The sequence below is a fragment of the Melanostigma gelatinosum genome (assembly GCF_949748355.1).
Source record: "Melanostigma gelatinosum genome assembly, chromosome: 1".
Classification (NCBI taxonomy): domain Eukaryota; kingdom Metazoa; phylum Chordata; class Actinopteri; order Perciformes; family Zoarcidae; genus Melanostigma; species Melanostigma gelatinosum.
This window is the reverse complement of record NC_136634.1, coordinates 5,216,848-5,243,228: the sequence shown is the minus strand read 5'-3', so window position 1 is coordinate 5,243,228 and position 26,381 is coordinate 5,216,848. Positions and strand designations below refer to the sequence as shown.

Genomic DNA, 26,381 nt, shown 5'->3' with positions numbered 1-26,381 from the left:
GTAACGAAATCCATCGACCAGAACCTCGAAAACTCACTCAACATTTCATTTTTTGCTTATGTAATGTGTGTAAAAACATGATTGAAACCACAATCCTATCTTTTTTCAGTTGGTTATGGGCCTTACTGTTGCTACTCCCTGTAACCTGAGTCTCGCTGGTTAAATAGCAAGTTGCACAAGCCAAGAACTAGTTTGCCACATCACGTTAAGTCCTCCGTTATTTTCGTTACAGTGTTTATATGTCAGGAGTCCTTCTCGACCCTCCTCCAAGGTGCAAACTGACACTCAAAATGGTGATTTTCCTGTTTTTATGAATGAAGGCGGAGGTCGTGATCTTTTGTCATTTTCTGGTTTTAACCACCAGGGGGTGGAGCAACATGCAGAACGAACAGCGTCCAGTCTCTCTCTCTCTCTGTGTGTGTCTCTCACACGACATAAAGGCGAGGTTCAAGGGTAGAAACATGCAATTCCTGGCCCGGAGGAGTCAGTGGGCTGAGCAGCAGATCATGGTCTGAACCCAGCTGTCATCGAGCCGAAGCACAGCCTCGTCTAGCTGCACGAGTGCTGTCCTCTTTTTCTACCTCTTCCCTGTCCTCTCTTTTTCTTTTTTCTTCTCCTCGGTGAAATCTGATACGACCATCAGCGGGTTTTCTGTGTAGTTTGGGAGGCAAAGAGTCGAGCAGATTGGCCCCCTCGCGTGTGTTTCGCAGTCATAAACGGCTTCCAGAGGAAAAGAAACGTTCAGCTCATTACTGCAGCGATTCAGATGCCTTCCACTTTGAGCGAGAGGGACAACCCCTAAACCCCGTTTTTACACGAGGGACAGACACACGGACATCTCCGTCATCTTCCACTTCATGAAAAAGGACGTGTCTCGGTTAGAAGAAGAAGGTGACCAGAGAGCTGACGGTGGGGGATCATGGCAGCTACTTTATCGGCGGAGGAAGAACAGGTAGGCCTTTTTACAGCCCTTCCACTTCTTCCTTTCTGTGTGTCGTCGCCCTTAATGTCCCAGCCTCGGCCCTACCTGGAGGTATTATCTTCTTTTTTTTTGGCCCCCCGAGCGTTTGCGTGAACGCGCTGCAGCGATGGCCGTGCGCAATGTGGGTTTGTTGCGAAACGCAGCCCTGAATGCGGAGCGGAAATATTGTATCGATTTCTTGCGGATTGTTGTTGCTCGCGCTGCATCGGCGTCAGTTCCTCTCCAGCGCTTGAGCTTGAAGTGTTGCGAAACAGGCCGATATCAGCCTCTATCAGCCTCCACGCATGTGAAATGTTCATTCCTGGTTGTTGTAGCGTTGTTCACTCGAGGGCACGGGCCGTGTTGTTACTCCGGGAAAGAGTTGGAAACGCTGTCTGCTTCCACATTCGGCTCATTCAGGAATGTATACAGCATAAACGTTGTTTCTGCTGTGTTTCTAGTGATGTGGCTTTGAAATAGACACACGTGTAATCCAATTTCAAGAATGGGAAATGCATTTAACTTCATCTTCTTTCTGGTCCTTTAAGCCTAAATGAGTTTCATCAACACTTCGTTCATGTAAGCCGAAACAAATCTGTAAACTTTAGTTTTGACAAGTTTCCTTTTTGTAACATCCTGGCATACACATATTTTGGAATAAAAACTTAAAGTGGCAAAAAAATAAAACGTTCTATTCTATCTTGTTTATTAAGTTTATGCTCGAAAACAGCAAATATTCACATTTGAGAAGCTGGAATCAGAAAGAAGTTGAATCTTTTTTTTTTTTTTTTTTTTTTTTTTTTATAAAAGAGTTGAACCGGTTTCGACTGATCATTAATAACTGAACAATCCTTTCAGCTCTGACATCTGTACCTCTAGTATGCTTCATGGATTCAGGCCCTGAAGACTTTTAAAAGACCCAATTAGTCGTTCCAGCTAAACCTGGATTGCTAAACTTGATTGTATTAGTGTTCTCCAAATACAAATAAAGTAGCAAATATATTAGGTTAGGCTATCCCGAGCCAAAAGTAGCTATTAAAACAGTCCTGCAGTAAGCCCTTCCTTTGTGAACGTTATAATGGTTGTAGCTGTTGATTCAAAGGTATGGTCATTTTGGAAGCCGTTTAATTGTACAGTGTTATACTGAGAGGTGTCTCTAATATTTTGTCCATCACATTTATATCAAGGAGGGAAGGCCAGTTTAAGTTGCATTGACTCCTTTACAAAAACGTAACATTACAACATCTATGAAGGTGTAATGTAGGACTGTTGTTTCAAACTATTCGTCTTAATGAGCTGGCAACGAGTGTAACTGCATTTATCTTGATTTGTAGTTCAAACATGACCAGTCAAAGCTATCGTGGCATAAACGGTACAACACCATAAAAATCCAACATGAGCAAAGAGACTGTAGTTTCTGTTTCCGTACATTGTCAGTTACTGGGAATAAATATCAGTTTGTAGTCTCTAGATTTTGAATTTGTAAGTCTTCTTTGGTGCTTTTGGGCTCGTGTGTGCTCTTCTCCTCTCATCATCTGGCCAGCAGAAAGCCTTATCTGGCTACTCCATTTCCTGTGTGAGCCAGGGCCCCCGCTAGGGTACCGGACGCCCTCATTACATCCACAGCCGTGTGTGTGTGTGTGTGTGTGTGTGTGTGGCAGGCAGGGTGGCTCTCTCGGGAGCATACACTGGTGTACTGGAACTTCATTCTAAAGGCAGCTGTTAAAAGCATTTCCACTAGACTCGGGGGAAGGGGGAGTTTACGAGTTACAGAGTGCGTTAGTGTGCGTCTATCATGTGCTTTAGAGAAACTGTGTGTATGTGTGTGTGTGTGTTGTGTTTGTGTGCGGTGAGTCTACTCCCAGGAAGCAGTGAAGTGAGAGAAATTGGGGAATAGGGAGAGAGTGACGTCATTGACTTCCTGTTTTGGTATTGATTCGTGCCAAATGGGACTCACTGAAGCAGCAGCAGTCCCACATTTGTAAATAGGTTCGCATGGCGTCTGTAATCAGACAGATTTCTAAAAAGGTAATGTCGAGGTCAGCCACGAATCCTCTCTTGAAATGTAAAGATAAAGAAATGCATTAAGATCTGCAATCATGACACTGCAGTTACACCCCCCCCCCACCCCCCCCCCCACCCCCCCCCCCCCCCCCACACACACACACACACACTACTTTCCATCACCCTTTAATCGAGTTTCTGTCTGCTGAGACAATAACACAGTCACCGTGTACATTATGACTCCTGGCTGGACTGTGAGTACAGTCGACAGTATGTCAATACTCGGACATTAATTCCTGTAACAAAGGATCCTGCTTGTAGTCAATAAAACAACGTGAAAATAATGTGTGTGCCAGTAAGCCAGTGCGTACAAGACCATTTCCGTGGCACTGACACATCTAAATGAAAGGCAGCTATTCATTGACATACACCTATATTTAACATCTCAAAATGGGCACCATGAGAATGGCCGCTGAAGGTGGATTAGTGGTTGGCAATTTGGACAAAGTCATCTATCGCACTATAGAGCGATCTCGTGTGACGTCACAGTTTTAGCTGTCGGCCATGTTGGAGTACACACAAAGCCACTGGCATGCACGGCTGAGTCGCATAACCCATCGGTGGTGAACTTTTGTGCTGTCTTTGGTTGTGGCAGCAGAGCTGATAGAGACAAGAAATCATTCTTTCGTTTGCCAGCGGTCATTACACATCAAGGAAATGACACGAAGGAGCTATCCAAGCGACGTCGCGAGAAATGGCTGTCACGCATCTCTCGAGATATAAAGGAATGGAATTTGGCGTACACTAGAGTATGTGCGGATCACTTTATAAGTGGTCAGTGATTTTATTTACTAATTCGTTTGTGAACAGTATTTAATAAAGGAAATATAAATTAATCCGATAAGACTACTTCGGTAAACTTGTATTTCAATGTTTATTACAAACTGTTTCAGGTAAACCCTCTACTCTCCAAGATGCCGATAATCCAGACTGGTCTCCGTCTCTTGGACATGAGAAGGTTACCGAAGCTTCATCGGCCCGTGACAGCAGTCGGTACCAGAGACGTGTCGAGCGTGTACAACAGGCGAAACACATAGATGCAGCCTCAGCATTGCTTGATATGAGTTATAAATATTTGAAAGATCATGTAGAGCTGACACAATTAGTCAAACATGCGGAAAAGTCACTGGTTCCATCATCTCAAACATAAATAATTACTGGTTTTCTTAGTCTTTTGTGATAGCTAACGGAATATCTGTGCATGTGCCACGATTGGTCAGACCAAACTGCAGACTTCTGAGTGTTTATTTTTTACTCCGGAGAAGAGATGTTCGACACCATCTTACCGATACTGATCCTATTACTGAACATGCGTATCGGCCGATACAAGTAGGCTACCAATCCGATACCATTGCGTCAAAAACTAAAGTTAAATAGGACAACATTTGTCTCTATTTTATTGCTGTGAAAACATCTCCTTCAAACAACTGCATTTACCGGTCTTCAAGTTTGTCGCCAAAAACTACATTTTACAATATTACATTCAGACATAATTTACTTTTGCCTAATACTCAGTTTTACTGAATGGAGCTTGAACGCATCAACATGTACCTCGCCTAACGATAGCTGTTAGCGCCGTTATTTAGCCGAGCAGGACTGTGCTGCCCACCCGTTGCTAATAGCTATTGGAAGCATTTCTGATAGCGGTATCGGAACAGCTGGAGCAGTAATTGACTGAATAAGGTAGTGATTTCGGACACTGACGCCATTTTTCTCTGTCGTGGTTATCTGGGTCAGGGTTTCAAATCTTTTTGGACCCGTGGACTTGTTTTTAGGGCTGTTTGGCAAAGACCCAACTGCAACTTAATCTACGAACTCACAGTATGTTCCTACTGCAGTGAACCTAATCAATTACCTATCGACAGTCATTGTCAACACCACAAATAAACAACCCTTGCCAACAAACTGAATTATGTAATGTCAGCAGTTTATTGTTTAAATGTCTCGGTCAGCATTTGAGAACTACAAACCGTGGACATAAAGACAGCGGAAACTATAAAGGCTTGTGGTCCGATGGACTGATTTAGTCTGTTTAGATTCATGTCAGGCAGTTTAAGCCAGAATTAAGTGTTTCAAGAACTCAGAGGAAATGATCTGCTGTATCAGAACTGGAGCAAGTCAAGCAAATATTTATGCATCCTCCAGGAATTGGAATAAGTCACTCCTCCGCATTGAGTCTTCCAATGCAGTCTGGTGGGCTATCACAAAAACAAACCGGTTCATCCTCAAATTCCACTCTGGCGGATATGGCCCCGAGTGCAGATAAACCAACAGAGGGTCACTGCCTGGAGTTGGCAGCCTCTCCTTAAAAGACTGAGAGAGCGAGAGCAGCTGTCAAACCATTGAAATCGTGGAAACCCGAGTGTACCTGACAGCGGCCTGACAGGAAGTTGTCGTTGGCCGACACCGAAGGATTACCGCTTCACAGTGCAACAACAAGAAGGAGCCGGCGGCCCGCGTTAGGTGGACCGAGTGGACTTTCTGTTGAAGGACAGTACCACAGAATTTGATAATTCATCTTGTAAAAGAAGTCCAACACATTTTTATAGTGACAACGATGGGAATATTGCCTTTGTAAATCTACAGAACTTCAAAGTACGAAAACAAACCTTTTTTTCTTTTTTTCCACAGAAGAAAACCTTGTTAAACCTTGTTAGATGTGCCTATAAACTCTACAACACGTACTGTTCCCATAAGGAACTTAAAGCGTATTAATACTGGGCTGAAAAAGACACCTAACCCAGTAAAGTATTGGTAGAGTTTTCTTATCGGGTCCACAGTATTCTGTCACAGTTTACTTGTGAGGTCTGAAACATTTACGAGTTTAAATTGTCTATATTTGATGCCAATGTTGCAGAATCTACTCGAAGTGATCAGAGATCCATTCACTGCCGCGCTGAAAAAGCTCAGGATTCAGACCGACACCCCCTCCCCATGAGAATCGGATATGAAGCGACCTCGGCCTCGTCAGGTGCAGTCGTCCCGCATCCCTTGCATGTTAAGGCAGCTGAACAGAGCAGAAGCTACCGCCCCCCCCCCTGTCTGTGAAAGCACTGGCTTTCCTGAGGAGAGACAGTGGCGTCCTGTCTCGAGGCTCAGCGCTTCTCACTGATCGTTTTGTATTCCTAAAGAGCCGTGGACCCCCAGAACTCGACTTCCTGTCTCCCGCGCATGCCCCGCCGCCGCTGCGCCTCACCAGAGAAGCGGGGCTCCTGTGTTTTAAAGTGTGAGCTTTCATTGCCTCCTGTGTCGCCTTTTGACGATTCACTGGGTGCTGACTCGCTCCCTCTGCGGGTGCTGAGGGTGGTGGGGGATGGTTCCTGAGGGAGTGTATAATAAGAGCAGAGGGGAGGACAGGAAGCTCTTGAAAGACTCCCGGCTAAATGCATAAGTTATTTGCAAGATGGGTGGAAGGCCTTTTATGGTGAACACATTTCCCAAATTACAAGTTTAGTGCATTTGTTTTGTTGTTTTTAGATTTGAACTCGTGTCTGAATATTGTGTTTTGATTTTTAAAAAGTGTAAAAACAAAACACATTTGCAACTTTCCTTTTTATATACTTTTGTGCAAAAGATGTCACTGCAACTGTTTTTATTCACTGCTGTCGTAGCATTTTCAGCCACAGCAGACGGCTGTTTTCAGCAGACAAACATTAAAAACCCACTGTACGATACCTCCACTGTCCGATACCTCCACTGTCTGATACCTCCACTGTCCGATACCTCCACTGTCCGATTCCTCCACTGTACGATACCTCCACTGTCCGATACCTCCACTGTCCGATACCTCCACTGTCCGATACCTCCACTGTCCGATACCCCCACTGTCCGATACCCCCACTGTCCGATACCTCCACTGTCCGATACCTCCACTGTCCGATACCCCCACTGTCCGATACCTCCACTGTCCGATACCTCCACTGTCCGATACCTCCACTGTCTGATACCTCCACTGTCCGATACCTCCACTGTCCGATACCTCCACTGTCCGATACCTCCACTGTCTGATACCTCCACTGTCTGATACCTCCACTGTCTGATACCCCCACTGTCCGATACCTCCACTGTCTGATACCTCCACTGTCCCGATACCTCCACTGTCCCGATACCTCCACTGTCCCGATACCTCCACTGTCCCGATACCTCCACTGTCTGATACCTCCACTGTCTGATACCTCCACTGTCCCGATACCTCCACTGTCCCGATACCTCCACTGTCCCGATACCTCCACTGTCTGATACCTCCACTGTCTGATACCTCCACTGTCCGATACCTCCACTGTCATATATATATATATATATATATATATATATATATATATATATATATATATATATATATATATATATATATATATATACACATACACACACATATGAACGTTGTTAGCTGTAAACTGGAAGTTTTCTTTTCCTTAACAAAATTCCCTGGTCATCTACATGCTGCTGTTTACATGCGTCACCCCTCAGTTTTACTTTTAGCTCAACCATAGACTGTCCCTTTTTTAAAATGTTTTTGTCCCTTCATGGTTTTCACAAAGTGCCAACGCTCTCCCCAAGATAGCTGCGGTTGACACACAAGTTGAACGAGCATGGTTTTTGGTTTTCTGCACAAATTACAGTTCACACATTTAATTCTGTACCTCCCTGCGTACGCACGGTCTGTAAACACGCGCGCAGTGAGCAGAGCACGCATACGACTCTTCATGAAACCCGATCACAGCCGTCTCACCGGGCCTCAACACGCTGTCAAATATTCTGCGAAGCCGTAGATAGCGCTTCCTCCTCCGAGGATGTATCGAGTTTAAAACCCAGTTTCACTTCCTCTCTGTTTGACCCTTCGATTACGGGAGTACCAACCTTTGTGACCACATCTGTGTCTGTTTCAGGCTACCAGGCAGTTTCTGGAGGAAATCAACAAGTGGACCAGTCAGCATGGAGTGTCACCGTTGTCCAGGGAATTGGCCGTCAAGTTCCTCATGGCTCGCAAGTTTGACGTCCTCCGAGCCATCGAGCTTTTCCACAGCTACAGAGTAAGAATAGACGAGAGAATCACTTCAAATGAACTTGCAGCTGCTTACGTGTGCACAACAGCAGAGCGGCGGAGGTGGCGGCCTCTCTGGTTGCCATATTGGAATCTTCATCTGTTAAACAGAGTGGCTAGAAAACAGCTGACCAACTTATAAAACTCTATAAAAATACAGTTAAGATGAACACATTTTCCTTTTTACATGCAAGTGAGAGCATCTTTGGGAACACTGGGCATTGTTATAATATTCTTAATGATTTTCACCAAGTTGGCACAATTCAACTTACTATTACACTTTTCAATACCTTTCATCGTTTGTACTCAGTTCTACATGTATGATGTTACCATATGTCATCACTCTGTGAAAACATGAAGGACTGTTCTGTTTGTCTCTTTTCTCGGCTGTGCTTAAGATCATGAGTGGATGAAGGGAGACCGTGATGCTCGTGGCTTCTCTCAACGTTAGTCCTACCGAGTTTAACAGAAACCCAAAGCTGCGACCAGAAGAGTCATTATGTGAAGGAATAGTTTGATATGAGCTGACTCATCTCAAGCAATAACTCCAATGTTTTGGTGAAAACATAGTTTCCGTCTTTGTGAAAGCTAAATTTAGAAACTCATCTGTCAAGTCTGTCTAAACACTTTTTCTGTTTCAACATTATCGGAGGAATCTACTCCCACACTGGAACAATCTAATGTCATTATGCTGAATATCAGACGTTACTTCCACAGAACCTGTTGTTTTCTATTAACCTCATTATGACACGACCGCAAAGTCGACCCAAACGACCCAAACTGCAGTTTACTGTGATTACTTCAGATGGAAAGAAGTAAAGAAGTTGCAAAGGACAATGAATAAAATCAGGACAACACATCTGCTGCATTCGGTGGGTTTGAGATCGTATCTGCACAAAATGCAAAAGTATTAAAAGTCCTTTTCAAAATAAAGTACAGCAATCAAACAACACAGTTGGAGGTAGAAGGGTGGAGGTCATTCAGAGCATCTTCTCCACACCCAATAGCGCAGTAACACGAGGCCTGTTTCATTGAACACATGTCTACAGAAGCCGTAGCCAAGCAAGAGATCGCCTAAACAGATGCACCAAAAGAAACCTGGTGCCAGACACATACACACACATACACACACACACACACACACACTCCCGCTGAATTACACTCCGGGGTGATACTTCAAGACGCAGCATGCAGGCTTATTCAGCTTTCCGGAGAGCTTTGAGCTTGTCATGAAATAAGTGTTGCGCCGTCATCAGAAAAAGCTCATTGGTTGAGACGGCTGAGGTTCGATTCAATGAGGAACATAACGTTTTACAGGGCAGGGTGTGTTGAGCCTGCAGGCTCCACAATATCAAACACAATGATCGCATTTTATATTTCTTTCAATCTTTATTTTCAGTTTCTTTTCAGAAATTGGTCACCAAATATCCTCCATAACAGTGTCCTATTGAGCTCAATCCTCTTCAATGCTTTTTATATTTCTAAGACAAATGTAAGAAGTGGATTGTGGTTTCTCGCTGCATTCGGTTATTTCTTTTCTGGGGCTTTTGGTTCTTCTTTTCAGCCTTAGAGGTGAACAACAGCTCTTAAACATTGCTGGTCTCGCTTTTGTTTCCCGTTTGTTTGCTATGTTCTTAACCACCGCTCTGGGGAGAACCATCAATTGAAACTGGACCAAGTTTCAGACATTTCAGTGCATTGGAGCGAGCTGTATATCTAGAAGTGTCTGCCATAGGGAGGTTGAGAGGCCACCTGACTGTGGGCCACAGCGTAGCAGAGAGAAGACGTCTGTTCACTCCACATCACTGAAATAGCAGTTGGTGACCGTGGTGATATTATTACCATCAAACCGGAAAATGATGATGAAGATGAAACCTCCAGGGCAGCAGCAGTGGATCAGACTGCAGGTCTCATTAACTTTATGATCTGAAAATAATCACGTGATCAAGGCCCTCTCCTCTGGTCACGTATTAACTACCAGGGAGTCGAGGGATGTGTCCCATTTGTCCCTAAATGGTTTACTCTGCTGTAAATTTCATTCTGGCCAAATTTGAACACGCAAAATGGGGTTTATCTGCTCCGATCAACTGCAGCAAACGGAAACTTCACAGTCGCCTCGCACAGACTCTTATAATGCATTTTATTTTATTATTTTTTATTTTTTATTGAAAGACACGAGACAATATTAAGACAATACATAGACATAACAAGAGGATGACAAGAACAGTGGGATAAAAGCCAGCAAATACCATATAGTCAGTGTGTGTGTATGTGTGCGTGTGTGTGTGTGTGTGTGTGTGAGAATGTCCTTGAGCCTTTCGAGATGGAGGAAAAAAATATATATCTATATAATAATAATAATTTAAAAAACCAAACAAAATATGAAAAAATGAAAAACAGGTAAGTATGTGTGCATATAGATGTTCATGTATGCATGTACGTGGGTTTCAATTGGTTGTCCGGCAAGAAAAACAAAACAGAAAACAAGAGTAAAAAACATATATATATACCGGTGTATATATACTGTAGATATTTCAATATTAATAGAATGGGTGGTGTCACGTTTGCAGAAACATAGTAAGGGATGACCAGGTGGAATGGTGTTCTGTTGCATTGTATATGATGGATGCATCATATACAATGCATTTTATTTGTAACGCACTTTTCATTTAAAACAAAATGTCAGAGTGCCACAGAGCCAGTACATAGTAAAAACATAGTAAAAAGCATAGTTAAAACATAAAAAAAAACGATAATAAAATAAAAACCAGTGAATGAACAGAAACACAAAAGAAATAACTGACAGTGATTTAGGTCAGAAAGGCTTTCCTGAATAAAAAGGTTTTTAGGCCGGTCTTAAAGAGACCAGTGTCTGTGTTGCCCTGAGGTGGTCAGGGAGACTGGTCCATAGGCGTGGAGCTGCCGAGCCAAAGGCCCGGTCGCCCATGGTGCGGAGCTTGGTGCTGGGGACCCGGAGGAGCGAGCTGTTTGATGATCTGAGGGTGCGGGTGGAGATTTGGGGAGTGATGAGGTCTTGTAGGTAGGGAGGTGCGTGTCCATTTATGCATTCATGTGTGAGTAGTAGGACTTTGTAGTCAATCCGGAATGAGACAGGGAGCCAGTGTAGGGAGTGCAGAATGGGTGTTATGTGCTCATACTTCCGGACTCTCATCAGGATCCTGGCAGCGCTGTTTTGGATGTATTGCAGCTTCTGGATGTTCTTGGCAGTGATCCCAGTGAATAGTGAGTTATGACCTCCGGGGCAGGATTTCTGCCTCTTACCTTTTTAAGTAACGTCCCTTCAACCACCAAGACGGGTTCTTAATTTCTGCAATGAATAGTTAGGCTGCATTAACGCGATTTGGAATATGGCTGCCCTCCAGCATAATACACCCATAGTGGGTTATTTTACATGTTCGTCTTTCTGTCACATTTGTTTCTCATTACTAATAACGCATGACTGACGACAACATTAATCTTAAAAGATGAAGGAATAGGAGCGCTGCAGTGAGTGTGAAATCAATAGAAGTAGCTTTCATCGTGGCTTCTTGATCAAACGAAAAAGCTTTTATGAAAACCAAACTGTTAAAATCAGTGTGAGTGAAATTATGGGGGAATTATTTTGGGATTGGTGCCTTGTCCTCCAGGTAAATTAGGTTTGTCCTATATTTGTCACTGGTGAAGTATATTTGTAGAGCCCTTAATCACAGTTTAGGGCCCACATTATTTAAAAGAAGAAGAAGAAGAAAAAAAAAAAAGATAAATTCAACAGCAAATGGAAAAGACACCTCCCATGCTTGGCCCTTTTTAGAATGAGTTCAAGACACTCCCACACAACCTCCCTGGAGGTATGCGGGGAAAAAAGGGAATGGAAACCTTCCAGAGAGGGATCCTCCTGACAGGAAAGTCAGGCGGGTGGTTCTCCATTGTTCACAGAGAGGAATTCACCTCAAAGTGACGGCCTGTTCTAGTTCCTCCACCGCCTGACTTCACCTGCTGTGATCTGTTTTCTTCAGGAAACGCGTCTGAAAGAAGGAATCGTCCGACTTCAGCCTCAGGAAGAACCTCTGCGCTCGGAGCTGCTCAGCGGAAAGTTCACCGTGTTGGTAAGAGTGCTCTTTATACCTCCTCCACAGCTAAAGTTCAGTCACATGTCAGAATACAAAACAATTAAAGGATAAGGGAGGTCGTTATTTGTTTACTTGTTGTAAACAAATCAAATGAAGAAACCAAAACCAACGCTGAATTCACCCCAAAGACAGGTATTGTCTGAGTATCCTCAAACACAGCTCATTCCTTTGTCCCATAGTCCTCCATTGTTGTCCACGAACATGTGAACAATGAGACGGATTGTTTCACTGTCTCATGTTCTTTCATTATTATCATCGACGGGTTTTGTAGGTATTTTTTGGTTTAATCCCACATAACACTGTCTTGATGTCATGCTGACATTTTTCACTAGTGCACCAAATGTGTATTAATCCGCAGCAGAAAATAGTCCCCAACAAATGTACTGTTTGTTCTTGTTTGAGTCATATTTGGTGAAAACGATGGCGTCAGCTCTTTCAGAAAATGACTTTGCCTTTTTTTAATCAAACCATGATCAGAAAATCACAAGACAGGTTTAGCTTGTTTTGGTATTTTCACAGAATTTGAAAAGAAAAATATAAAATTCCAAAAATGTTGGTTCTTCTGGCCTTGGCAAGGACGTACCATGGCTTGAAGATCAATCGATCAATAACTTTCACAACAAAGCGACCCCCACTCGCTCATGTGATGAGCCCAGTTCTCATTGACAAAAAAGGTTGAGGGTACAAATCCTGAACGCATGTTCTCATAATGAGGAATTAAGGTTTTTTTGGGGTGCAAGCTATTGATTGACTGATGTGCCAAGTGGATATCCTGTGCCAGATAAATTTAGCTTTCTGTCAGCCAAATCACAACCATGAAAGATGCGCGCACACACACACACACACACACACACACACACACACACGCTCCTGCGTTTCCCTTCTTCCTTCCCCGTTGATGTGCCACAGTGGCATTGATGCTGCACATCCTCTCGTCTGACGTCGGCGGTCTCGAGCCTCAGCAGCGGTGCTTCATATCCTGCCTGAGGTATTTTTAGCCCCCGTGCCCGAGAACACGGGCTTATTTGCTTACAAAAGGCTGCTCAGTGCGGCTTCATTCACAAGTGAAGAGCCTCTAGTTCTCTTGACACCAGCAGCCTTGACACTGATCAGGTCTGACAGGAAAAATATGATCCGCGTCCCTCTCAGGATGAAAAAGAGCTGTAAGACCTGCAGCATCATGACAAGAGTCCTTCCCCCCTGTTGAACTGTTGGCAGCCTGCCAGTAACCAGCATATGAAATGAGGTGCCCCCCTGTGGTCATTGTTCATTCTTACTTTTTTTTTGCAGAGCTTCCATTTGGCTGCCTTGTTGTCACACTTTAAACCAGCACCAGTTAACTCATAGAAGTACCATTTAGATCTGTCAAATGTTGGTAAAAACATTCTTCACAAACATCCTAATTCATGCGTCGAATGAAAAATGCAATAACTGTTATTGGAGATGCAGGGGAAAAAACAACCGAGACACGTATCCAATGCTGATCAACAGCTCAGTACAGTTTGAGGTGTTGGTGAAAAGGGGCCAAACGTATCGACTGAGTGGTGATATAACCTGTTAGTCTTGTGTGTTCCAGAGTGTACGGGATCCTTCGGGGGCCTCCATTGCCTTGTACACGGCCAAACTGCACCACCCGAACAAGACAGGCAACCATGTGGTGCTTCAGGCCCTCTTCTACCTCCTGGATCGGGCCGTGGAAAGGTGAGCGGTATCAGTGAAACGTTTTCTGACCAACACTGGGCAGCCGGTCTCCCCTGGGATAATATGCTCTGCTGTAGCAATGGAGTCTGGTGCAGTATTTTACTTAAACTGGAAACCTTCCCAAATACATCACCCGATGTATTTCCGAGTGGGTTAGTTTTCCCTGAGGGAATCCTGAACGTTTGACTTCCACCGGCTGCTATTTGAAGTGTTGCTTCAGTTTGCTGTCTATTTGCTTGCTTGCATAAGTGAGTTGTTACCTGACCTGTTTGTTGAGATATCCGAAGCATTAACAGAGACGTCTCTCCCACAGCTTTGAGACCCAAAGGAACGGCTTGGTGTTCATCTACGACATGGCGGGCTCCAACTACACTAACTTTGAGCTGGACCTGAGCAAGAAGATCCTCAACCTGCTCAAGGTCTGATTCACAGTGCTGCGTTTTACATTAAATGATTTCATACATCTGCAGTAAATGTTCGTTAAACATCTGAGAAAATGAGATGCATTATCCTAAAGAATGCAGTGTAATATTCACAGGATGTAGATTTACTTATTGTCCACACGACTACACCTATTGAAAGGAGGTAGGTTGAGTGATCTGCCATTGTTAAAAATGATTGACTCCTCTTCGGGGTCAGGTTAATACGTAACTCTGGAGTTATGTCCTTCATCCTGCGAAGAAGCTGATTGATTTAAACAGGATTGGTGTCTTCTCGGAATTGAATGCCCGTCCAAAGGGCAGAAATAGTGGCTCCACTGACTGGGTTGACAAGCATAAGAGTAATTTAATCCACACACCATGGCTGTGTAGTACTCAGATGTAGGCATACTTGCAGGCACCTGCCAAAATAAGCACCACTCTAAGTGATTTGTGCTTTAAGGATCTAGTAGAATGTCCTCTGGAGTCAATAGCGCAGACACTTCTGTGGCCACATCGGCATCAGCTGCATGTCAGTTGTGCCCACATATTGATCTGAAAACGGACTGTAGCAGTGAATTCATCAGATGCAGTTAATATATACCGGAGTACCACACGAGAACGGAAAGCTTCTATTGGACTGCACATCATAAATAATGACTGACAGAGAGACGGGACTGTCCTTTCACACGCTCCCAGATGACTGGTGCATCTTTCCTGAGCAGCTTTTACAATCAGACGATGGATTTATTCGTAGTTTAGCTTCTGAAATCATGCTCAAATCACATATCTGTTAATATAAAATCCTGTGGTCCAGAGTCCCTTTTTCAGGCGGTCTCTGTTCGGTTGTTTGTTCCTCGGGGTTCTATTGACAGTTCTCACACCAGCACAAACATACTGTACTAACTGGGGAAAAGGACCTGAGCTTGTTTAACCCAAAAGAATGAAATAAATCCTGTTGAATCTGATGCACGCTGTAGTTTGTTCTAAGTTGTTCTGTCTCTCTCCACCAGGGGGCGTTCCCTGCCAGGCTGAAGAAGGTGTTGATCGTCGGGGCCCCCGTTTGGTTTCGAGTGCCGTACAATCTGCTCAGCCTGCTTCTCAAGGAGAAACTTAGGGAGAGGGTAAATGGAGGAGCTCTTTTCCTCACACTTGCTCCATGTTTGCGATGAGTGAGCTGGCAATTCAGTGTCGTTGATTGTTGCAAATGATTATTTGATTAGGGGGTTCTCTTTGACCACTAATCCACCCGCTGCCGCCTACTCCCTGGGATGTTGATGCGTGAATCACAGGAGTCGATCATCCTGCCGACATTACTGCCCCTCAGTCATTTCATTAGTATGGAGTTCTTGAGAGTCACCTGATGGTCTACTCTAAATTGTGTTTCAGGATTATTCATGCAACCAAGGACATACAAATTGTAAAACAAAGGAACATTAATTACGAATCGGCAATGTCAGCCCTCCACCAAAGGTGTCCATAGTTGGCTGCACGTTTTACCAGGTGAACTTATTCCCATCTGTGGATCCCCTTTCTCTTCCAACTCCAGGTTCAGATGGTGAAAATGGCCGAGCTGCGCCAACACCTCCCCAGAGACTGTCTGCCGCAGCACCTCGGCGGCCTGCTGCCTCTGGAGTCGTACAGCTGGAACCAGCAGCTCCTGGCGGGCCAGAACGGCCGGGTAGACCCGGTGGACGAGCTGGTGGGCATTCCCGTGGAAGACGCCTCCATTCACGTCCCGGGACCCGAGTCGATGCGCCCGCAGGAGCTGCTGACGCACCTCGGCAGGCTTCAGCGCTCAGGCGTCCATCAAGAGTACGAGGAGCTCCGTAAAGAGCCGCCGCCCGGAAGCTTCCACTGTGCACAGTGAGTCCACAGCAGCAGACGTTTAGAGCAGTGGCGGTTCAGAACAAACATGAGATCATTTCTCACAACAAGGAGTTATTTAACAATACCCTTACTGTTATTATTTTTCTAAAAGTAATTCATTAAGTTTACATTTTTGCTGGGAACAATTCAGGGTTCCACTCTGAATCAATGTCGTCGTTGAGGCTTGTTCTGTTCATGGGGTGAATAGTTGAGGCTCACACGAGCATCAGAAGCAGGTGAAATGATTTGTTGTCGGTGCTGAAACAATTCATCGATTCGTCGATTATACAGAAAACTAATCCGCAACTACTTTTTCAAGCACAAACGCCAACGATTTGATGGTTTCAGCTTCTCAAATGTGAGGATTTGATTTGTTATGTCGATGAGAAAATAGAATATATTTGGATTTTGCATTGTTGGTTGTATAAAACGAGCAATCCAGCAAACTGGCTACTGAAGTAGTGTCATTAGTACAGTTTGGTATCATTTGTCTACAGATTAGCTTACAACCAGGAGAGGAATCGCTATGGAGACGTGCTGTGCCTTGATCAAACAAGAGTTCGTTTGAAATCCAGAAGGAACGAGGTGGGGGGTTTATTATTATTTCTTTTCATTTTGTTCATCTGCACATTACAGTTGTCATTCAAATGGAGAGAAAAAGACTGCCAGTTCCACTCTTGATCGCTGTCAGCTGTCCAGAAATGTGCCACACGGCCAGTGTTCTGATTCACAAGCTAGCTGGCGTTTGTCCACAAAGTGGAACCACATTATTTGACTCTTTTAAAACAATTGAATACTCCATCAGCCCCATGTAGACAACTGAGCTGTACAGCCTCATTCACGTGATAGCACGAGTCTCCTTTCAGTGTTTCCTTTACTTCGTCTTTGTAGCAAAGCTTTGTTGTTCCCACAGAGATCAGACTACATCAACGCAAGCTTCATGGACGGCTACAAACAGAGGAATGCATACATTGGTACTCAAGGTATGATAACTGTGTATTTATTGTTATTATTATTATTATTATTACAAGTGTTTAAAGAGATACTTGAATTTGAGACGGATATGTGGATGGTTTTAGGTTTTTAAGAAAATCCAAATAGATTTTCTATGAAATGGATTTGCTCCATTACACAGATCACTGACTGAACTGAAGTCTTTTTAATGTGCCTTGAATCTCCTGTTGTACTTGTGCAGGACCTCTGGAAAAGACCTACGGGGATTTCTGGAGAATGGTCTGGGAACAAAACATGCTCGTTATTGTGATGACAACCAGGTAATCTAAGCTTATTTTCTTTTTATTGAATTCCAAATATAATTCATACTTACGGTGCCAGTTTCTCCTTTTGAAGGTTGGTGAAATGAGTTTATTCTGACTAAGTACGTCCTGTCTGTCTCTGTGCTGCAGGACAGATGAGGGCAGTCGGAGGAAGTGCGGACAGTATTGGCCTCTGGAGGAAGGGGGGCAGGAGGTCTATGGCCACATGGCGGTGGTTAACCAAAGGGTGGACCACCACACCCACTACAACCACACCACGCTCGAGCTGCACAACACTGAGGTACAGCCATGCACCGAGAATATGTATTGCAACAGGAAAGTGCATCGATATTCAGGATGTCAACAAACAAAACAAAGCATACATGCACAGTAGAATCAAAGATATGTTTCAGTCTTTACTTTATGCTAAGCTAAGCTAAACACCTGCTGGCTCTAGCCTTATATATAGCGTACAGACGTGAGGGTGGGATTGACTTTCTCGTCTAACTCTTGGTGAATGAGCAAGTTAGCATATTTTCCTAAAATGTCAAATTCCTTTTTATATCAGCCATATTTCAAGAAGCATACAACTAAAAACATATTTGATCCATTCAGACATGTGAACAGAGACAAGTGAGTCATTTCCAGTACCTCAGCTGGCCTGACTACGGCGTTCCCACCTCAGCAGTGACTCTCATTGACTTCCTGGGAGCTGTGAAGAGACAACAGAGGAAAGTGGTGAAGAGTTTGGGACTTCAGTGGGCGGGCCACCCACAGGGACCCCCAATGGTGGTGCACTGCAGTGCAGGGATCGGGAGAACAGGTGAGGTCCTGAGATTGTTTAAGCCTGAATTTGCGTCATATCATACCAGACAGTATTACACATTGTGCTTCATTCGTCGGATGTCGTATTTTATGTACTTCTGTTGTCTTTGACAGCATGAAACGAGGCCAATTTTAGCTGGCATAAAAGAAAATGAAACTTGCCCAATTGAAACTAATTCTATATATAGGTTCACAGGTTCACAACCTCTAACATTAATTCTACTGTTTACTGGCAGATTACACACATGCGTAAAGCGTAGCCTGTCCAGCAAACTTCAGATGAAACTTAGTTTATTCGCTCCACAACAGCTGATGGAAACGCACAATTCACATTTCTTTATTTTGCGCCATTTCAAATGCTGAAAACGTGCTGAACAATTGGATGGAAACGCATCTTTAAAAAGTGTCTTTGCTAACAGGCCCTGTTGCTTGCAGGTACCTTCTGTGCCCTGGACATCTGTCTGTCCCAGTTACAGGACGTGGGCTCACTGAACGTTTGCCAGACGGTGCAACGCATGAGAACACAGAGGGCCTTCAGCATTCAAACCCCCGACCAGTACTACTTCTGCTACAATGCCATTTTGGAGCATGCCCAAAGGCAGGGCCTGCTCCCAGCCAATCAGTGAGCTTAAGCCCCCCCGACTTCCCCAATTAACCTACGAGCCCTGAGATTTCTGCAGTCAAATCTGTCAACCCCAAAACTGTGTTGTGTGACCAATTTGTGAGACCAGGAAAGTAAAGTGGGAGAGGCTGTCTGTTGAAACTATAGGCCCATTCTTCATTGGCAGGCCAAGACGAGACGGTGACAAGAAAAAGGCTTGAGGGGTGACATTGTGATGTTTCAATGCGATAACATTCTCGCTTCCAACAATGTGACATTTTGTTTGTGCCGAACATATCTCAGATGACACGTGGTAGCGTGAACAAACTGCTCCTGATCAGGTCTGCGGTCGGGCACATTGAGTGGAGTGATCGAGGTGATGTTTGTATATTTATTTTGCCACTTTAAACCGACGGTTTAGGGGACCTTAAAGGAGTAGTTCACCCCAAATTAAAAATTCAATCATTATCTACTCGTGCCATATTGGTTAAGACTGTACTAAACTTTGTTTGACTGCAAATAAATGACTTTTAATTGCATTTCAGTCAAGTTAACATGGCCATTGTGCACCAAAAAGTTACTTTTCTCCTCACAACTGCTGTGGAAAGTTTTGTTTTTTTAACAGCCAAATGAATGGCCAATAGGCATAATTACTGAACACAGACAATATCTTGATTAGATGCATGAAGTAAGCGCTAAACTTATTTTATTGGAAACACAGTTGGAACCACAGTAGCCAGCTCACCTTTTTTTCTTTCTAATACATTTACAAATTGTATTTATTGCATTTATAAGTAACATGGACAAGTCGCAAGTTACTGACAACAATTTTCATTTTGGGGTGAAATGAGCCTTTAACTAAGTACACCATTTTTTTTATTCCAAATAGGGAGCTTGATCTCCACTGTCATGCGACAATAATGTATTTTTTGTTAGGTTCATAGTTTTACACCTCCTGTGTCCAGGAAATGTTGAGTAGTGCATTTTTAGCACATGGTTTAAGTCACTTGGATGGTACGAGCTAGTCTCAGGAGTGTCATACTGAACACATGGAGGTGAAACCGCTCAAAAAAAAAAAAAATGAATACAGGAAGTCTTTTGCCAAGACGTTGTTGCATGATGCATTCTCCTCTGCCTTAGAAAGAAAACTCAGTAAAGAGGGGTAAAGCACATCCGAAATGATCAGGCTGTAAATACATGGCCGATACATCCCCACTGTGATCACTCATTAAATTGCTGTCCATGTGAATTCCTCTTTTGTTTTTCCAAATGTATCCTCTGACCTTCCATCTCACGAAATTGAGATTTTTCTAACGTATACAGACAGTGACTAGTGTCTTTGTGGTCGCCGATGCTCACTAGCAGTGCCATCGTGCTTCAGTGGTTGTGGGACTGTACCGCTAAGCGCCCACTCGCATACACACGCACACATTTAGAGCCGTCTGCAGTGACTACGCCATCGAAGCCAACATCTGTGGAAGTCATCGGTTAAGACCTCATGAGTAGTGCAATACTTATTTTTGTTTTTGTTTCACACCAATCACGTCTTAGCACTTTTAGATAACTATTCCCAATGTGCTCTGAGATCAGTCATCGTGATAGGATGGGATGACGCATAAAACGTAATTCTGTAGGTCGACACGTGATGCTGGGATAACTTGATTGTTACATTTAGTAATGCTGAGATATGAAACATTTAGTGACATTTTGGAATCACTGTAAACATCTGCATGGATCTTTATCACGAGGATTTTTTACAGGGAGGCCAGAAATGAATGATAGAACAGGCATCCACAAATCTGTGCCTACACCCTATAGAGTCCTTCTTGGACACTTGAAAGTCAGACATTTTGTCTGAAGTATATTTTCATTATTATTGTGTTACTTGTTAAGTTCTACAGACTGTGGTTGTAATCAGTGCTTTCATCTGGTCCCAGTATCTTGCCATTAGTATGGAGTACATGTACAAAAACTGAGTGTCTGTGTGTCATATGTTGTATTATGTTGTTGCTGGGTGAAAAAAAAAAATAAGTGTGTTCTTTGCTACAGAATTCATATTGAATTTGCTTGTGGTGAAGCATTCTTAAGTCTGCCATCGTCATGCACTCTGATTTTAGAATTATTTTTCCTTTCAATGACGGACGCAAAATGTGCCCTATTTTATTTTTCTATTGTATTCAGCAACAGTTTTCATACGATTACCCAGGATATACAGTTATCTACATTCATTTTATATTTGTTCTATTATAACCTATTACTTTATCATTCGTATGACTATTGAATCAAGCTATACTGTATTAAATACAAACTGTCAACGTATACATTCATAAAGCTGTGGGGTTTTTTGGCTGACTAAGCTGATTTATCGCTAATTTAAGGTTACTAATTTTCTTGTTTTTTGGTATTTTTTATTTCACAGTTTGACTGTCTTGTATAATATCAAACATTCATTGAAACTTCAAGACGGGTATAAATAAAAAGTATCATAAACCTGTTAAGACAAAAAAGAAAGAAAGCAGTAGTTCACATTATTGGTGCATGTATTCTAATAAATCCCAAATCTGTTCTCCAGAGGGGACTTAGATCTTGGATTATTCAAAAAGTACACAGTAAAAGTACTTAATCGTGTTTGTGCAGGTAGTCTCAGAGGGCTCAGTCCAAAGATATTAGTTTCATAAACTACTTATGGATGAAAGGGTTTTTATCCCACATCAAAGTTGGACAAAAAGGCCTATTCTCGTTTTATGGGAGGGCTTTTGACATTGGATTACTCAAAAGGTAAACGGTAAAAGTAGTCCATACTACTTGTGCAAGTAGTCTAAGAAGTACTCAGTCCAAAACGATTAGACTCATAAACTACTTGTGGATGAAAGGGTTTTTATCCCACATCAAAGTTAGATTTTAAAAAAGCCTATTCTGGGTCTCTGGAAGGGAATTAAACATTGGACATTGGATTATTCAAAAAGTACACAGTAAAAGTTGTTCATATTCATTTTTGATTTTCGTCGAAATAACATGCTCATAAATTACTTAATCGCAAATATCGTAAACTAAACCCACACGATCCTTTACTTTGAAATCCGGACCGGAAGTTATCCTTGGCGGGATTTGCGGTAGTTTTAGAGTGGATTTATACTGTACATACACAGCTCTCTGTATTCCCATTTTAATTTTCTACACAATATAATATAGCGACAGTAAATCTAATAATGAGATACTGAGATGCTAGGTCATTATTTTGAGAGTTTGTCATGATTTTTTCTTCACAGGGCTGAAATGGGCATCCATAGTTATGAGTTCGAATCCCGTTAAAATATTTTTTATTTTAACATTTCAAAATGCGACATAGTTAATCTACGTGACACGTGTTTACCCAAAACAGACTCCACTGACGCGTATGTATATTTATAAACTCAATTATTTTAAAGGAAGGGCAGCGTGCTCTCTTCCTGTTTCTGCACGTTTGACGTTTCCAACGGGAGTGGACTGGTTTCCTCAGAGGAGACTCCCAGCGACGAATCCGGTATGTTTTGATCATAGACTCTATATGAGAAGGTTTTTGACACTGTAATAAAAACAACTAAACAATGCGGCATTCACGAGGACAGCTAACGTTACGTGTTCTCTTCCTGTTTTCAACAGCTGTCGACAACCACAGACCATCATTAGTCAGCTGACAGAAGAGCCATTCAGACAGCAGACAAGATACAAGAAAACATGAAACAGAGTTCAAATTGTTGGTCTGACCGTAGTATTCATTTGGGTAGCAGCACATTTTGGTGTCAAATGAATTAAATGGCAGATGAAGAAAAAAAAAATAATAGCTGCACTGATGTTGCAGTCACCTTCAGTAAAAGAGAAAGCAAAAGTGTTATTATATTGAAGGAATGGTGCCAGAAGTAATGGGAGGAAGACAGAAACAGGACCATGGTTTTACAAAGTTCAGAAGTGGGAGAAATGAGATGTGGCGGAATGAACAGGAGAGATGAAACAGTGATAGCAAGGCTTCGATTTAGACGCACTGGGCTTAACAGCACGCTACTAAAAATAGAAAAACACGATCCAGGCAAATGCGACTATTTGGTGGAGGAAACAACAGAACATGTTGTTGTACACTGTCAGAAATATGAGCAATAAAGAAGGAAACAACCTTATTGGAAACATGACCAAGATAAAAGTATATTTTTATGTAATAGACATGCAGTGGTGTATAGTAACGAAGTTGTTTTAGTAACGCAGTGTTACATCATTTAATGAATCATAAACATTACACGATTTAACCACTAGGGGGCAGCAGTGTTACGTCAGACGTAGTACTCGTGTTGTTTACATTAGCTAGCTAGCAGCTAGCTCACAGTCCCTGTTGACAAAACGAGTTCTCGGTGTATCCCCCGTCGTGTTTTTTAAGTTTGTCTTTCTTAACGCAATTCATTCAGATGCTTATGGTGTTGTTGCTGTCTCGAGGAAGTTGTGAATGGCAGACTGACTCCGACGCTCCCACAGCACCTGTTTGTTGCACCGGTGACGTAGGCGGTCTGTAAAACTCTGTCTGCGCAGCCAATGAAATGCTTTCAGTGCAAATTCAGTCAGATGCATTGAGTCATCGCTTTAGCACTGAATGAGCAAAGCGTTGTGGGGATAAAATTAAAACTGTTAATGTTATGCAACATACTTATCATCCAAAGAAATAGATAAAATACACACACACACGGATACATAATATAACAACAGACAGTCGATTAAAGGAGCAAAAGCTGTATGTTGTTGTTTCCCTAACTGCTTACCTTTCCTTAAATAGCTCCCTCCAGCCTGCTCATGCACACAAAGTCTACTTGTTTTGCATTTTGTTGCTCCTCCATCTCCGCAGCCGTCCTTTGGTGAGGTGGCTGCTCTGTTGTTACATAGCAGGATGGAGCTATTCAGCACATCTCCTGTGTGTACTATTCCAGGATTGGTGTTACCAGAGAGTCTCAGGACTTCTGCAAACAAAAGTGTCATCAGACACACACACCAGCTTAATCGTATGTCAACATGACATTAGCCTCGTTCCCCCAAAAAGTTCCAAAAGTACAACACAAACTAAAACTGACAAGTCAAAGAATCAATACGCTCCATGTAGTTCACCTCTGTGAACCCTCGGGTGTCTTTGTGCCACTAACAGCATTGGGTGTTTCATTGGCTTTATTGTCAGAGACCATGGACTCATTTTAACACAAAACAATGACTGCCACATGCTCCTCGACGAAGTATTGAATGACATCAAGAGGCTGATTTAATGGATTCTGATGGATTCTGATGACTGCCAGTGTTAAATACAGTCCACATGCTTGTTTATTCACAGGTGTCTCAGCTCTTACTAGGAGTTCATAATGAAGCGGCGACTGGAGGATCGGGAAACGTTGTTTGCGTCCCAGCAGCGGCGCCTCGCTGGCAACCTGGAGGCCTCCGCACAGGGCCAGCAGTTCCAGAGGCTCAAGGTCAGTCAGCCCGTTTTATTTTGACAGATTCTTACAGTCCAATGGAAAACCTGCAGATGTCAAGGAATGGTCATGCCAGAGACGTCAGTGAAAATACATATACAGACGTTGTTAGAGGTTTTAGGGACATCTGTGTGTTTGTGGCCGGAAGAGGTTTAGTTGATTTGTTGGTTGCTGGTTTGAGCACATTTTCGTGTAGTTACATGGCTGGTTCACCTGTATCACACAAACATCAGATTTTCACAGGGAAGCATTTAACCAAAAGCATGCTGTGGCTGTAGTAGATACTTTTAATGAACATTTTAAACTTTGGGTAAATTATTTGTTCATATACGGTATTTACTGCTTTTTTTTCTCAGTGCCTGTCAAGATTGTAAAAAAGTGACGGTGGGGTAAATGGTCACTGTTGATTTGTTAAATGAAGTTTTGGTTCTTTTACTGTGTAAATGTTTAACATCAGAATCAGGTCACTGCTGCCAAAGTAAACGTAGAAGTAAACGTCAGATTGGCAGGTTGATGAAATTGACTGTCAAATGGACTTCTCCTCTTCTCTGTCCCAAAGGTAGAAGACGCTCTGTCTTACTTGGATCAAGTGAAACTGCAGTTTGGCAACCAGCCTCAGGTCTACAATGACTTTCTGGACATAATGAAAGAGTTCAAGTCTCAAAGGTGAGGAAACATTTTCATTTTACAGAAAAATACTGTGTTACTACGACGCACAGCCAAAGTCAGTCAACTCAGTGTTCAGAATCTACATTTTATGAGTTATAACTCGTTCAGTCCCACCTTGATCAACATTGTCATGGTAAGTCATTTCTACAATTCAGTACTAATAATAGTCGATAACAATAGTTTTACTTCAAACAAACGTTCCATTAAAGCACTAGCTACCCCTCCACTAACAGTTCCACAAGAACAGTGTTGAGACTTTTGTTCTTCAGCAGCTAAAAGCGTTGTTTTGTCATTTCGTGAATTCTCAGAGAGCACGATAACTAGAAGCTGTGCATGACTTTGTGTGAGTTTGAGGATTTAGTCCTGACTTTCAGTCATCTTTAAAGTCGTGTAATCGAACAGCTGAATCCATAATAGAGTAGAATAGAATCTAAAGGCAGGTTCATCCTTTTCCGAATAAGTGTACCAAAATGTACATGTAGAGGCTCCTCAGTCGGTCCTGCCATCGCTGATACGCACCTTCTGAAGAATTCAAGCTTTGTTGGACTGCAAGATCGGTTCTCTTTGATGGCTTGTGTTTTCTCCTACCTGTACCAGGTGCTGATGAGGTTTGATAGAGTAAAAAGCAAACGACAGAATATAGATTCAACTATCGTTCACTGACTTATGAATTACTTATTAATTCCTACACTGTGGACATGATTGAACAGACGAGCCAACTTACATTTGTTGAGTCATTGAGTTATTGCTGTTGTCATTTGTCTTGTCCTTGTTTTTTGAAACAGATGCACTCAAATTCCAGAAGTGATGATGACAGTCAGGGTACATTTTAATTCATTCATTCATTTCCCCCCCCCAGTATTGACACCCCTGGGGTCATCAGCAGAGTGTCACAGCTCTTCAAAGCTCACCCCGACCTCATCGTGGGCTTCAATACCTTCCTGCCACCTGGATACAGGATCGAGGTCCAGAAACCTGTTGCCGGGTGAAAAAGAAAAGTGTTCTTTGCTACAGAATTCATATTGAATTTGCTTGTGATGAAGCATTTTTAAGTCTGCCATCATCATGCACTCTGATTTTACAATCATTTTTCCTTTCAATTCATTTAATTTTTCTGTTGTATTCGATATACAGTTATCTAGATTCATTCTATATTTGTTATATTATAACCTATTACTTTATTAAACTATTGAATCAACCTATACTGTATTAAATACAAACTATGTCAACGTATACATTCGTGAAGCTGTGTTTTTTTGGCTTACTAAGCTGATTTATCGGTAATTTAATGTTCGTTTTCCATTAAGCGTTTGTTGAAATCACAGTTTGACTGTCTTGTATACTATCAGGCATTTATTGAGA

General features: G+C 42.7%; 2 protein-coding genes across 2 annotated transcripts; both read left to right on the top strand.

Moving 5' to 3' along the window:
* The first annotated feature begins 483 nt into the window (after positions 1–483).
* Positions 484–21,220, top strand: ptpn9a (protein tyrosine phosphatase non-receptor type 9a). Its single transcript, XM_079271786.1, has 13 exons — positions 484–952; positions 7,915–8,058; positions 12,086–12,175; positions 13,776–13,900; positions 14,214–14,319; positions 15,333–15,443; positions 15,869–16,185; positions 16,686–16,773; positions 17,102–17,171; positions 17,384–17,462; positions 17,595–17,745; positions 18,060–18,267; positions 18,705–21,220. The coding sequence occupies exons 1-13, from the start codon at positions 920–922 to the stop codon at positions 18,893–18,895; spliced, it is 1,713 nt and encodes a 570-aa protein (XP_079127912.1). The 5' UTR covers positions 484–919; the 3' UTR covers positions 18,896–21,220.
* Positions 21,221–22,306: 1,086 nt separating this feature from the next.
* LOC306779792 (paired amphipathic helix protein Sin3a-like) lies at positions 22,307–26,082 on the top strand. Its single transcript, XM_079271800.1, has 5 exons — positions 22,307–22,393; positions 22,513–22,606; positions 24,212–24,347; positions 24,910–25,016; positions 25,879–26,082. Exons 3-5 carry the CDS (start codon positions 24,240–24,242, stop codon positions 26,006–26,008), a joined length of 345 nt encoding a protein of 114 aa, XP_079127926.1. The 5' UTR covers positions 22,307–22,393; positions 22,513–22,606; positions 24,212–24,239; the 3' UTR covers positions 26,009–26,082.
* Positions 26,083–26,381: the final 299 nt, after the last annotated feature.